This window comes from Onychomys torridus, chromosome 16 (genome assembly GCF_903995425.1).
Source record: "Onychomys torridus chromosome 16, mOncTor1.1, whole genome shotgun sequence".
In the NCBI taxonomy this organism is placed as follows: domain Eukaryota; kingdom Metazoa; phylum Chordata; class Mammalia; order Rodentia; family Cricetidae; genus Onychomys; species Onychomys torridus.
Genome location: NC_050458.1, coordinates 53,706,414 through 53,721,054, shown reverse-complemented (window position 1 = coordinate 53,721,054; position 14,641 = coordinate 53,706,414). Strand labels below are relative to the sequence as shown.

Sequence of the window (14,641 nt, the reverse complement as noted above, 5' to 3'; positions counted from 1 at the left end):
AGAGCCAGGCCCCACAGTTCTGGGCCCAGGAGCCCCAGGCCTGCCCACACGAGTCACCCAGCTCTGTACTGCAGTTCTGAGTTCTGACTTCTCACGGTCCAGTGGGCTATGGCAGGGCAGGTGCCCAGAGAATTCTGAATCCACTGCTCCAGGCTCCAGCAACTTCCTATATAGTTTCCATCCGTGCAAGGCTCAGAGCCCATCAGCAAGTGTTTTATTCTTACAGTCATTTGTCTCAGCCTCTGGCCTGTTTGGCCCAGGCCTAGACCCAGCCATAACCATAGCCTTACAGCCAGAGTATAGAGTGACATCATCCTTCAGAAAGGGATCGATCCACAGACCAAGGCTGTCCGTCCACAGCCTGTGTTCATAGGCTGCTGCCCAATGCGAAACACCAGCTCACCTCTGCTGAGAGCAACACTGGAGGACTTCCCTCTCCACGGGACCAGTAGTGAGAATCCCGGACCCTTCAGTCCCACATCACCAGGACTGGCATTTACTTTTCCTATCCATGTTTTCTGGCTGCCAGACTCCAACAGAAGACAAGGCTCCTGCGTCACTGAGGAAGACTTTTGTGACTCCACACAGCAGGTAGCTTGGCACACTGGGTCTGTGTCACCCCTGGGGGCGGAGGATCACTACTTTTCAGTAGCCCTGAGCAGCCTACTTCCTGTCCCTTCTGCCTTAAAATTGCTTAAGGCCAATAGGACATTGGGAAATGTCCAGGGGAAGAGCGGTCAGTCTGACATTTGGAGTACCTAGAGGAATTCTTTTCATCTAGGAGTGCAAAGGGACCCCCCAAGACAGTCTCTCCTTAGGCGGACAGGCCATCCGCATGCATACACATCAGGCACACTGCCTACACCTCCTCCCCCAACATATATCATTTTGTCTTTTCCTGCATGGAGGCAAGTCCCTGTTGGGTGTCTTAGTTTTTCTATTCAAGCATTTCTGGTTGCTGCAGCTGTGGCCTCTTGTGATTGCCTCTTGGGGTTTCATGTTGCCTCTATTCTTCTGAAGCCTCAGCTGGAATTCAGGCTCACGGGGTTCCCTAGGCCCCTCCCAGCCTTCAAGGAGCACAGTTAGCCTGCTGGACAGCGTCATGGCTTCACTAAGCAACCCTATTTGCCACCATTGGACACCGTCTTCTCTAGATATCCCTCCTGGGCCAAGGGCTGGATGAACTCTGCTCACCTGGAGCTTGGGCCCCCCAGAAGCTAATGTTCCAGCAGTGACTTCCCAGCCAAGACTGCAAAGGCCCTCAGACACATGCTCAGTTTCATGAGTCACTCAGGAAGGCCAGCCATGAAGCTCTCCACAAGGGGACCTGAGCTCTGCCAGGATTCGTGGCCAGCTCCCATGAGGCAGTTTCTGCTGTGAGTAATACTGCCTGCCAGCCCTCCATACTTCCCTTCACCAGGAGCCAGACAGAGAGCTGGGCTTCCCAACTCTCCATGGATAGGACTAGTTTTCTCAACTTCTTCTTCAAATGTGCCAGCTGAGTCCACAGCATCCTGCCTCAAAGCTCTGTGGGTCAGCACTGGGGCTCTACACACCTCACCTAGCCCTAATTTTCCTAGAGTTGGGGTTTCTTCACCCCCTAGCATTTCAAAGCCAGTACACATCTGGGATCATTTTACACGTGAGCGATGGGGTTCAGCACCCTACATGATCCCTCCTCCTTGGACTGGTGCCAATCAGGCACATGTGTGCCTTGAGAACTAACCAAGCCAATGTGTTTAGACCCTGACAACAAAGTGTCCTGGAAGCCAATGAGTTGCCTGGCTTTTCCAGCCATGGGGTGAGGAATTGCATTACACCAGCAGTTACTCTAGATGCATTTCACAGTTGGATGGACTTTTAGAGTTCAAACAACACACCACTGGGGTTTAATGACCAGAGTCTTGAGTCTACAGATCACTTTGAGATGGATGCATACCTTTCTATCTTATTGTGTTTAATTGGTTCTTGACTTTCCCCCAGGAATGTGTTGTGTTTTAAAAGCAAAGTCCTAGCACACCTTTCATGAGATCTTTTCTGAGGCATTTGGTAGTTTTTGTTGTTGTTTTGGTCTTTGGAGACAGGGTTTCTCTGTGTAACTACTCCTGGCTATCCTGGAAACTCACTCTGTAGACCAGGCTAGCCTTGAACCCAGAGAGCCACCCACCTCTGCCCCACCAAGTGCTGGGGTTAAAGGTGTGTTCCACCTCCACCTGACATGGTTTTTAATGCCGAGGAAATGCTTTTCTTTCTGTAGTGCAGTATGGAACAAAACTCACATGGTAAGGACAGATCTCTGGAGAGCAGCATGAGTTCTTACACATCAAGTCTACATGGCCACAATCAAGATAAGGAATATTTCTTCCCTATTCCTCATGTCTGGGAGATGGCTACTGTATGTATCTCGGCAGCTGCTCCCAAATAACCACAAAGAAACTTAGTATTAGTTATAAATGCTCAGCTGATAGCTCAGGCTGGTTACTAGCTAACTCTTACATTTTAAATTAACCCATTTTTCTTATCTACCCTCTGCCACGTGGCTGTACCTTCTTTCAATACGGGACATTCATCTTGCTTCTCTCTGTGTCTCTGAGACTCCTCAGACTCCGCCCTCCTTCTCAGCATTCTCTCTGCCCTGAAAATCCTGCCTAGCCATTGGCCAATCAGCTTTTTATTAACAATGAGAGCAATACATATTTTCAGTGTACAAAAATTGTTCCACGGCAGGCTACCATTTGGTGTAAGTCATCATAGATGGTTTTTGTTTGTCCCTCACGTCTAAAGGGAGGAGTCTCACAGCCAAACATGGATGTGTCTAGCCTCAAGCTGATGTGTAGTGGGATATCTCCCTTTTCAGTCCCATGCTCATCTTCACAGCTGAGCAGACTTTGCCCCAGTGAGTCAGTCGATCTGCAGTTTTTCTAGCATGCTGTTGATGGGTCTATGCTGCTCTGGCCATCCCTCTAGGACTTTTCCTGTGACTGTACATTCACTTCTCTTAGTCAGGTGCTCAGGATCACAAATAAGGCTTGTATGTCACTTTTGTAGAAATCCAGTTTCCACAAAGTGGCTGCAACATTTTACACCCGCAGCCCTGAGCATTGTGGGATATGATGGGTTTTGTCCTCCGATAGAGTTGTATTGGTATTTCATTGTGGTGTTTCCTGATGTGTTGGTAAATTTGTATCCCCATTACCAAACTCCTGACATAAACAGCTGAAAAGAAGGAATTATTGAGTTTAGCTCAGGGCTTCACAGGCATTGGTCCATCATGGCAGAGAGACCATGTTTGGAGCAGAACCACTCACTCTGTGGTAGACAGGAAACAGAATAGACCCGTAGCAGGAAGGGCAGGGGCAAGCTGTAGCCCCTGAGGACAAGCCTCCATTGACCTGCATCTAACCAGCTAAGTACCACTTTCTGTGGTTGCACCTCCCAATATAATCTATTTAACTTTAACTCTGAGCTGTGATACATCTCAGTGTGAAGCATCATACCTACCACTGCATAAACCAAGAGCATGGTGGCACACACCCCTAGTCCTAGCACTGGAGTTCGAACCCAGCCTGGAATATGTGAGACCTTATCTCAAAAAAAAAAAAAAAAAAAAAAAAAAAGCTTTTGACTCCAGGAATAAGATTGGCATACTTGTTAGATCAGAGTCCTCATATTCTACTGTCTCTGGAATCCCATTGCAAACACGTCAGAGGCACGCTTCACCACTCTCCTAGGTGGCTTTTTTTTTTTTTCTTTTTCCAGACAGGGTTTCTCTGTAGCTTTGGAGCCTGTCCTGGAACTCGCTTTGTAGACCGGGCTGGCCTCGAACTCACAGAGATCCACCTGCCTCTGCCTCCCGAGTGCTGGGATTACAGGCATGCGCCACCACTGCCCAGCTCCTAGGTGGCTCTTAATCCTGTCAAGTTGACAGTCAGTAACCGTCACCCTGGATGGCTAACCATGTCCAGTGTGCCTTTCTCTGCGAGGCACCTCACCAAGCCTTTTCTCTGTTTTTAAGTTGGGTATCAGCTCTGCAGAATCCCTTCCACAGACACACTCATAAAAGCTGTCCCTCTTGGACCTGCAGCCATTACATCAGTAGCTATGGTTACCCACCCTGCTCCCGCTCCATTTATGAACTGACATTGTAACCAGTTTGCTGCAGCCAAGCCTCAAGTCTCCAGGCTACAGCCTGTTAGCAAATGCATCCTCATTTACTGTCAAGTGCACACATTCACCTCTGGTTTGTTACTGTTTTATGGCTGCTTTCTGTCTTGGGACTTCACGTGATGAAGTCTCATGCAGTTGGGTGTTTCTGTTTTTTAATTGGAGCTATAGATTTCAAGAAACCAAAAGAATGATGTTTACTTAAAAATCACTGTGGAGTTTGAAGCTCTTTGGTAGGTTACAATGGTCAAAAAGGATTAAATAAAGATGATTCTAATCATCTCAAAAATAAATTTATTTGGCTTTATCTGTATAGTTTTTTACACATTCTGTATGTTTACTTGGCAGCTACGTGTGCTGGCAACTGCCTTCCCAGGCCGTGGCTTGCCTTTTCCATCCTTAGTATTGTCTATCCCTCCCTCCCTCCCTTCCCCCTCCCTTCCTTCCTTCCTTCCTTCCTTCCTTCCTTCCTTCCTTCCTCTCTCCCTCCCTCCTTCCCTCCCTCCCTTCCTTCCTTCCTTCCTTCCTTCCTTCCTTCCTTCCTTCCTGTATTGGAGATCTGACTGGGGCCTTGCCCATTCTAGGCAAGTTCCTCTACCACAGAACTACACCCCAGACCTTCCTTGTGATGAAGGCATACATTACCCATTTGTTTGCCAGTGTCCCTTGCTGTTACTAGTGCTTTGGTGTCCCTTCAAAAATAACTCTGCCTACCCCATCACGAGGGCTCTCCTGTGCTACTTTCTTGAAGCCTATGGCGTTTGTTTGCACACTGTGGCTTGCTGACCCACTGGGAATGAGTCTGTGTGGGGTGCAGGGCCTGGGCTCATTTGTGCTCTGGTGTCCAGATGCTCCAGCACTACTATTAAAAAACACAGCCTTCCTCCGGTGAGCTGGGGCATCTTTGTCATGAGTAGATTCTCTGCAGACACCTGTAATCCTAGCATTTGGGCAGTAAAGGTGGGAGGATTGCCATGTGCTTCAGGCTGGCCAGGGCTACATAGGCCCTGTCTTAAAAAGCCAAAATAAGAGGGGGATAGGGAGATAGTTCAGAGGGGGAAATGCTTGTTGTATGAGCATGAGGACATGAGTTCAGATGCCCAGAACCAGGTAAAAGCCAGGTACAATGGCACAATATTCCTGTAACCTCAGCTCTGAGGGCAGAAAAGACGGAGGATTCCCCAGAGCTTACTGGCCAGACAGTCTAGCAGAAATGGTGAGCCTCTAGTTCAGTCTCAAAACAAAATAAACAAAGATAGTGCAATAGAGAAATATACCCAACACCAATCCCTGTCCTCTGCACATGCCCACATGGACACATGCACCTGCGTGCACACATGCACACGTGCACACACACACACACACACACACAGAGTAGACTCCTAACTGGGCATGATAGTGTACACCTGTAATCTCAGCACTAGGGAGGCTGAGGTAGTATGATTGCTGAGAGTTTGAAGCCAGCCTGGAACACATAGAAACCCTGTGTCCAAAGAAAAACAAAAACAAAATCAAACAAAACTCTTGAATGAGTCCTGAATTTTGGTTCTTCTGCTCCTCAGTCCGTTTAGCAATTTTATGCCAATTCCACGTTGCCTTAGTCACTGTATTTTTTGTTTATTTGTTTCTATTTACTTATTTATTTGATTATTTATTTAGGTTTTTTGAGGCAGGGTTTCTGTGTGTAGTATTGGTGTCTGGCCTGGATCTTGCTCTGTAGACCAGGCTGGCCTCAAACTCACTGAGATCCACCTGGTTCTGCATCCTGAGTGCTGGGATTAAAGGCGTGCGCCACCGCCACCCATTTATTTATTTATTTTAATTACTGTATTTTAAAAACAGATCTTGAAATGTAGTCATACAAGTTTCCTGCCTTTGTTTCTTCTTTCTTCAATGAGTTTTGAATTTTCATGTAAAGTTCAAGATCAGCTTGTCAACTTCAAAAAGATCTTGGAGATTTTTACTGAGATTGTATCAAATCCATAGCTCCCTTTAGGAAGAACTGGCCCCCCACAATGGAGACTCCCATTCTATGTCGAGCTGTATCTCAACATTACTTAGGTATTTGGTTGCTTTATATATACAGTATTTAGTGCATAGGCATTTTTCATTAAATTTGTTCTTAAGTGTCTGATGTATGTTGATACTTTTCTAAATATATTTAATAAATAAACTTTGATTCTTTAAAGAATGATACTTGGAATTTCATTTTGTAGTTGTTTGTGGCTTTAACAAAGAAAGCACAGTTGGTTGTGTACGTTGGCACCATGGTCCCCGAGTGCTGGTGAGCCCACTTCCTAGTTCTGGTACTTTCTAAGATTTATTTATTTATTTTATTATTATGTATACAGTATTCTGCCTGCATGTGTCCCTACAGGCCAGAAGAGGGCACCAGACCTCATTACAGGTGGTTGTGAGCCACCATGTGGTTGCAGGGAATTGAACTCAGGACCTTGGGAAGAGCAGTCGGTGCTTTTATCTGGTACTCTCTAAATACCTGTGGATCTCTAACTAGCATGTCACCTGCAGCTTGCCCTCCTTTCTTGATGCTCCCATGCCTTTGTGCATTACTTCAGCATCATAAGAGTGGGCACACACCACACACACACACACACACACACACACACACACACACACACCTGTGCCAACCTGAGTGACAAGCACAACTATGCAGAGACAAGGGACTTCCTGGAAGGAGCATTGCAGATAAAACACGCAGGCTGCAACCCACTGTCACCAGAAAGGTCATGGAGACAAAGAGTTCCAAAGGGAAAATGAGAAGTGATGTCAGGACCAGTAATGGGTGGGGTCAGTTCGTGGAGAGACTAGGCACACGGAACATTTTCTGAGAAAGGTCTTAGAGCCCTCTGCCAGCCTGTGGTCCCAGCAGAGCATCCTGAGATGGTACTGTGTGCGAGAACCTCCTCCTTCACAGCATCCCAGCCTGAGTGCTATCTCTTTCCTTATTGTAGTTTAACATTAAATAACTCCTTTTTTGTTTGTTTGTTTTTGTTTTTGAGACAGGGTTTCTCTGTATAGCTTTGGAGCCTGTCCTGGAGCTCACTCTGTAGACCAGGCTGGCCTCAAACTCAGAGATCCGCCTTCCTCTGCCTCCCGAGTGCTGGGATTAAAGGCGTGCGCCACCACTGCCCAGCTAATAACTCCATTTTTACTCTGACGACTTTCCCATGTAATAATGGCTGTGGGTTTTTCACAACTCGACATTAGCACATGGGGCCGTTTCTATGTATAGGTCTTTTGCCGAGAGCTGGCTTTTGGCTTTAGTTAGGAGCATGTCTGAGTTTATCCTGCATTCATCTCGCCAAAGTGGTCCCTTATTCTCCTAAGAGTGAGGCTCTGTCTGATGCACATGTGAAGTTAGCCTTGCGCCACCTTGCCACTCTGCAGCATGGAGCGAGGCCTTCATTTTATCTCTAATATTGATTATTGAGCTTTCCATCCCACACCCCATCTTGACCAGCTCACCAGCAATCCTGTCTAATTTAATTGTACCTGAAAAATAAAAAAAAAAAAAAAGATGCTGCAGCAGTTTGGAGTAGTATCAACTCAACCATCCCTGACTTTCACTACAGTGGGTTCTTTGGTCCCTGGGTCCTCTGGTTTCCTTCCTACTGCTCTCAACAAACCTCTGACCAAAAGCAAGTTCGGGAAGGTTTATTTGGCTTACACTTCCAGGCCGTAGTCCATCACTGGAGGAAGTCAGAACACAGGAACTCAAGCAGGAACTTGAAGCAGAGGCCTTGGAGAAGGACTGTTGGCTTGCTCCTTCCAGCTCAGGCTTGGCCAGCTTTCTTATATAGACCAGGACTCAGGGAATAGTACTGTCCCCCCCCCTCCCCATCAATTAATATCAAAACAATCTCCCACGGTCATGCCCACAGGCCAGTCTGATCTAGGCAATCCTTCGGTAGAAGTCTTCCTCACAGGTGACTTGAGGCCGTGTCAAGCTGACTCTGTTCTCCTCCTGAAAACATATTAGCATGGGGCTTCTCTTCCTTACTTGTTGCTTGGTCAGAGACCATTGCCTGTGTGACTTCACTGTGTGACCTTTCTTCCCAATTGCTTCGTCGGCTAACTTTTGTAAGCATCTCATTCAGAATAAGTACCAGGGAAGTGCACAAGAGCTGAGTGCCGGAGTAGGGTCGGATTTGTCTATGGTATTTTAGGAATGTTTCTGCTCCTGCACTGCTGCTTCCTGTCACCTTGTTCTGTCAGTTACTAAGCCCAATCAGCGCCCCAGGGGACATGCCTATTTCTTCTAACTCATCTGTTCGTTCCCACTTTATTGCTAGTCATTACTTTAGTTACTTACTTTGGTTAGAATTTGCTTGTGTTTCTCTTTCTTCATTCTCCAATCTCATGCCTTAGACCAGTGGTTCTCAACCTTCCTAATGCTGTGGACCCATTTAATATGATTCCTCATGTTGTGGTGACCCCCCCCACTATAAAATTATTTCATTGCTACTTCATTACTGTGATTTTGCTGCTGTTATGAATCATAATGTAAATATCTGATATGCAGGATATGCGACCCCTGTGCCTACAGGTTGAGAGCCTTAGACATTTCTCAATCCAAAATGGACAGTGTATTTCAACCGGTGCATTCAATGTTTACATTCCCTCTGTCTAGCTGAGCTCTACTGAAAGTCAATTGCTAACAGACAACAATTTCAGCATAGTGTAGCCTCAGACAGCACATGCTAACTTCTCCACAGGTTCTGCAGGTCAGGGCCAGACAGGCCACCTGGCCATTGTTGCTGACCAGCCTCCTCAAGTAGGCCATGAAAGTACATAGACAAGACTTGGGCCTTCGCACACCTTTAATCCCAGCACTCGGGAGGCAGAGCCAGGAGGATCTCTGTGAGTTCGAGGCCAGCCTGGGCTACCAAGTGAGTTCCAGGAAAGGCTCCAAAGCTACACAGAGAAACCCTGTCTCGAAAAACAAAAAAACAAAAACAAACAAACAAAACAAAAACAAAAACAAAAAAAGAAAAAGACTTGGGCCTTGTGGCCTAGTGGGACACCATCCCACAGCAGTCACCGTGTTCAGTTGTTCCCGTGTCCATCCTGGATCTGTGTGGGAGGAGAGCACACATGTGCACAGGAGGCAGGCCACAAGAGCCACTGGAGCAGAGTCACTGCAGCATCCACCACTGATGCCACTGATTTCCCATCAACCACCTGTCCTTGGTTTTCTTTCTCTGATGTTTACTTTTTTCTTTTTTTTCTTTTTTGTTCGTTTTTCAAGACATGGTTTCTCTGTGTAGCCCTGGCTGTCCTGGAACTCGCTCTGTAGACCAGGCTGACCTCAAACTCACAGAGATCCACCTGCCTCCACCTCTTGAGTGCTGGGATTAAAGACATGCACCACCACCACCACCCAGCAACTTTTTTCTTTCTTGAGATAGGATCCTATATAGCCTAGACTGGAGTCAAACTCTCTGTGTAGCAGAAGAGAACCTTAAGCTTCTGATCCCTCTGTCTCCTGGAGTGCTAGGATTGTAGACATGCACGACTATGTCCAGTTCATGCAAAGCTGAACCCAGGACTTTGTACACACGAGGCAAGCACTCCACCAACTGAACCATGCGTCCGGACCTTCTGTATTTCTCTCATTTCAGTGTTCCTGGTTTAGAGGTTAGATAGTCTGTCACTGGTGGTATAGTGGTACCTGAAAACACTCCTTACCAAATTCCAAAACAAAGAAAGTCATACTTTTCCCTCCTACCCAGATAGCCTAATAGCCATGCATGCCAGATGTTCCCCCTGGCAGCATTCTTGCTATGGTTGACAATTGACTAACACTTCTCTCTCTCTCTCTCTCTCTCTCTCTCTCTCTCTCTCTCTCTCTCTCTCTCTCTCTGTGTGTGTGTGTGTGTGTGTGTGTGTGTGTGTGTGTGTGTGTGTGTTAGTGGTGGTGAGGCTAGGATGGAACCTACAACTTCATGCCTGCTAGGCAAATTTCTCAATCCAGTTACAACCCAGCCCTGCAATGCCTCTTATGCCACAGATACAGCTCTGGCCTTATCCAGTCTGTTTTCCAAGTTTGCCTATGTCCCTCTGCGAGTTCACGTGTCCCAGACTCTCAGGGGAGAATGCTTTGATTTGACTCAAACAGCATCCCTCAGTGAGCTTTGGGACATTCAGGTGACTGGATGGTCTCCAGCTGTTTCTCACACTAGTGCCACGCAGACAGTCAACAGCCACCTGCTCTCAGCACACCTTCAGCACACTCTACCTGTGCAGCTCTGCCTGCTTTCAGAAAGCCAGCATTGGCAGGGTGGGCAGGATGGTTCAGTGTGCACACCAAATGAAAGTACAAATTTTAAAGAGAAAACAAACAACACTGTCATCACCCTGTCCTACAGTAAGCCATCAGTCTGCCAACCTTCTAGTCATCCATTCGTCCACGAATGTGGCTTGTTCACTCATCCTGGATTGCCCAGGATTTCCTTTAAACTGTGCACTGAGCTGCATTGTGGTGGCACATGCCTTAATCCCAGCACTCAAACAGAGGTAGGGGGATCTCTGTGAGTTCAAGGCCAGCCTGGCCATCTCTATAGTGAGTTCCAGGCCAGTCGGAACTACAAAGTGAGACCCTGTCTCAAAACAACAACAAGCGGTAGAGCGCTTGCCTAGCAAGCGCAGGGCCCTGGGTTTGGTCCTCAGCTCTGGAAAAAAAAATTACTAGGCTCAGTTGTAGCTCAGTGATAGAGAACTTGCCAGCGGCATGCATGAGGTCCTGAGTTCCATATCTGACCACACACATGCATGCCCACACATATGTATTACACACACACACACCTACCTTGTGGTCATCTTTTAGCTTATTTTCCTCTTATGCTTTCAACATTGCATTTGGAATTATGGAACTTATGTCTGTCCCATGTCTCATTGTCCAGCATCTACCCAAACTTGCTCATGTTTGCTATGAACTCTTTTCTTTAACAAATTATTAGCAGAGGTCATTTGCATTCCTTCCTGGATGTGGGTTCACCCTTCATAGAACAGAGTCTGCTCCGCTTGTAACCCAGCCACCTCAGGCATCTCTCTACTTCTCCATCAGCCAGATAAGGCTTTGGCAGGCTGACTTGGCTATTCCCTTCTCTTATGGATCTCTCCCTCAGTTCTTCTCAGGATCAAGGGTCAGGGTGGGGCAGCGGAGGAGGTACAAATAACCTTTGGTGGTTTCTGCTTTCCTGGGGCAGGGATCTCTTTCCTCCAAGGGATGATGCCCTTGGGTCTCCCATACCCCTGGAGGCCTCCTCTGGCCCTGCATGACCTTGCTAGCTTTCTGCTCTGTTGGCTTTCTCCACAGCTTTCCAGCAATGCTTCTCCTACCTTCTGCCCACGTTGGTTTGGTCTGGACTCCCGGGACCACTTACATGGATGCCTCCCCAAGTCCAGGGGCCTACCTCCTTCAGTGTGCCTTCTCAGCCACTACTAGGGTCTTGTCTGGTGGTGTTCCCCTCCACACTACCTCCCTCAGGAAGGCCCCGGCCCCTTTCGTTGCTCAGGCATATTTGCCCTGCCACGGCGCCTTGATTGGAGCTAGCCCATCCTCCTTTCCTGACATTCCCTGTCCAAGAGGACACACACTTTACAAAGTACAAAGCCGCTGCCACCCTTGGCCTTGTTCCTGGTCACCTTCTAGCCTGGCACCCTAAGGTCCACGTCTTGGGACACATGGAGCAGGGACTCTGCCCAAGATGACCCCTACTCCATGGACTGGCTGGAGAGTTGCAGAATAAGGACTGTTGGTTACCCATACCTTCATCATCCCTCGGTTCCCTGTGCCCACCCCCATCTTGGTCAATGCCAGGCACTCATCGTTCAGTTCCACCCAGGGCATGAAGGTCTAGGGCTGTGTCTCCTGGAACAGCCTGGACACTAGGTCTCCCCCTGGCCACCACCTCCAGGAAGTCAGGGGATGGGCAGAGATCTGGAAGGAAAAGGCCAGTTTCAAGAGCAGTAGGTAAACCTCCTGGAGGTGGGAGAATGTTGCAGCCCTCCTGTGCTCAGTGAGCCCTAGATCCTGCCCTCCGGTGTTCAATAGGGCCAGCTTCCTCCCCAAATGGGAATGGTGCCTTCCCTTCTGTTTTCAAGACCAGCCCTGCAGTGTAGCGCAGAGACACAGAGCCTACCCTCTCCTCCTGACTGGGACTGCCCATGCTTTGCCATGAAGGGGTTGGCAGGTAGAAAGGGACAAAATGGGGCCTTCCGCAGCCTCTATGGCCTTCACCCCAGACTTTACTGGCTTTACAGACTTTACTCTTCAGCCCCAGTGTGTATATTAGGAAGTCTAGGTTTTCTGAAAGCTAGTAAAGGAGACAGGTGGCATCCAAGAGGTGAGTGTGATTGGGAGCCTGCTGGCACTAGGCTTTCGCTCTATGGGTAGAAATTATGTGAAGCAGGTGTGCCTTATTACATATGTCTGCCCTAGGAACATGGTCTCAGGAACTAGGAGTCTGGTGTTTTGGATAATGAGCGTGGTTTCATAGTATAGTGGGTGTGGCCTCAGGGTGCAATGGGTGTGGACGGTGAAATGTTGGTCCTGGAGTTCAGATTCACGGGGCAGAGGTGACTGGCGCAGGAGGCATAATTCCCCACTGGCAGCACTGGTCAGAATAGATGGGTGGGGTGGAGAGGTAGGGAAGGAGCTATGGTACCTCAGGCAGCCAGACTGTGGAAGGAGTGGATGTTGGGGAGTTGGGGACGGGGAAAGTAGGAGGGGCTATGGGGCGGGACAGTGGTGAGTCGAACAGTGCGGGCAGCAGTGAGTTGTGGGGAGTGATGGCCCAGAGGTCCAGAGGGAGAGGGATTGTGCTGTGTGGGCGTGGCAGTGGGCGGAGCAATGTGTTGTAGGAGTGGGAACGAGGCGGTGGATGGTGACAGAGCACTGGGGGATGTGGGATGGGGCAGTGGGATGGGGCAGTGGACGCATCAGTGGCATCGGGGAGTGGGAACAAGTTGATGGATTGGGGCAGTGGGATGGGGTAGTGCGGGAGCGCCGCAGTGGGCAGGGCACCGAGGGGTTGTTCCCCGTCGGGCCAGCGGGGCGGGTCTCAGCGCCCCTTTCCTCGCAGGGCTTCCGTGGGACCACCAAGCGCCGTGCCTAGTTTGCTGTGGCTTCCGCCCGCCCCGCCCCTGCAAGCCTCTCACTGCGCCTAGATAACCAAAAGGCGCCTTCTGCTGCTCCGGGCGGCGGGCGGCCAGGCAGCTGGCGGAGCCCGGGACGAGGACCAGGATGAGGACCAAGACCGGACCGAGACGCCCCCCAGATCATGGCTCGTCTCTGCGGGAACCGACACATAGACGAGGGACCTTGTATACAGAGCTATTTTAGAGAAATTGTGATTGCCAACATGGTATTTCTTGTGGAGCCCCACCCTCTCCTGTGCCCACATCCCAGTCCTCCTGCTCACTCCCTGGGCAGACATTCATAAGCTTGTTAACTCTAATCCCTGCTCTGGCCATGAAACAGAGGAAAGGCAGCCACCGCTGGCACTATGACAACCTCTCTCCTCTCTGAGGGTCGCCCCTTTGCTGCTTGGTGTCTTCCACCGGGGAGGGTCCTTTGCAGGACGCCCATTTATTTATTTATTCAATGAGTCTAGGCTGTGCTGGTGCCCATGCTTTGCACTCAAGCATGAGTGCTAGGCAAGGTGGATCTCTCAAGATTCTGTGTCACGGTGCAGTTTTGGAGCCTTCTGGAGCTCAAGGGACCAGGCAGCCCATGGACACCCAAGCGTGGGGAAAGGCCCAAGTCCTCCCTAGACTAAGGCTGATGAGGGGTCCTGACATGGTGAACAGGGCCAGCTATCGGGGACATTGGAGGTCTGCTATTATATGAACATGTACCCTAAAAGTTCATGTCCTGGAATCTGTGTCCCCAGCGCAACAGTCTTCTTGAGAGAGGAGACCTCTGCCAAGGCCCTGTGAACAGATTAATCCTTTCATGGATTAATAGGTTGTCTTGAGTCTGGCTTTGCTTTAAAGGCAAGTTCCCTCAGGTACACTTGTACAGTCTGCATGTGACACCTTCTACATGTCATGACATCTTACCAAGCCATCTGACACACACCAACACCCAGCGTCAGTTGCTAGCCCCATACCCTTGAACTTCCTAGCCTCCAGAACCGTAAGCCAAATAAACTGTTCTTTATAAATGTAGCAATGTGTGACATCTAGTTTCGAGAACAAGAAATGAGCTGAGGACGGGAAGTGGGGGGCAATGTCCCCGTGGCCTCAAGCTAGAGAAGGTGGCAAGGGGCAGAGGTGAGGGCTCAGGAGGTCCACTTAGAATCATTCACAGCCCCTTCACGGCATTTGGATGATACGTTCAGACAGAGTGGCAGATGTATCTATCACCTGGCAGCCAAGCCTCGTCTGAGCTGGCCGTAAAGATTACAGTCCTGACAAGCGTCGACTCACAGGGGTCTCCATTCTCTTTATT

At 48.9% G+C, this 14,641-nt stretch overlaps 1 protein-coding gene across 1 annotated transcript in view; it reads left to right on the top strand.

The window, feature by feature from the left end:
• The window catches only part of Ttll8 (tubulin tyrosine ligase like 8), a 66,843-nt gene extending 52,534 nt beyond the window's left edge, over positions 1–14,309 (top strand). The window contains exon 14 of the mRNA XM_036208681.1: positions 13,272–14,309. Within this exon, the coding sequence (XP_036064574.1) occupies positions 13,272–13,360 (89 nt within the window). The 3' untranslated portion in view covers positions 13,361–14,309. The remainder of the gene's footprint in view (positions 1–13,271) is intronic.
• Positions 14,310–14,641: the final 332 nt, after the last annotated feature.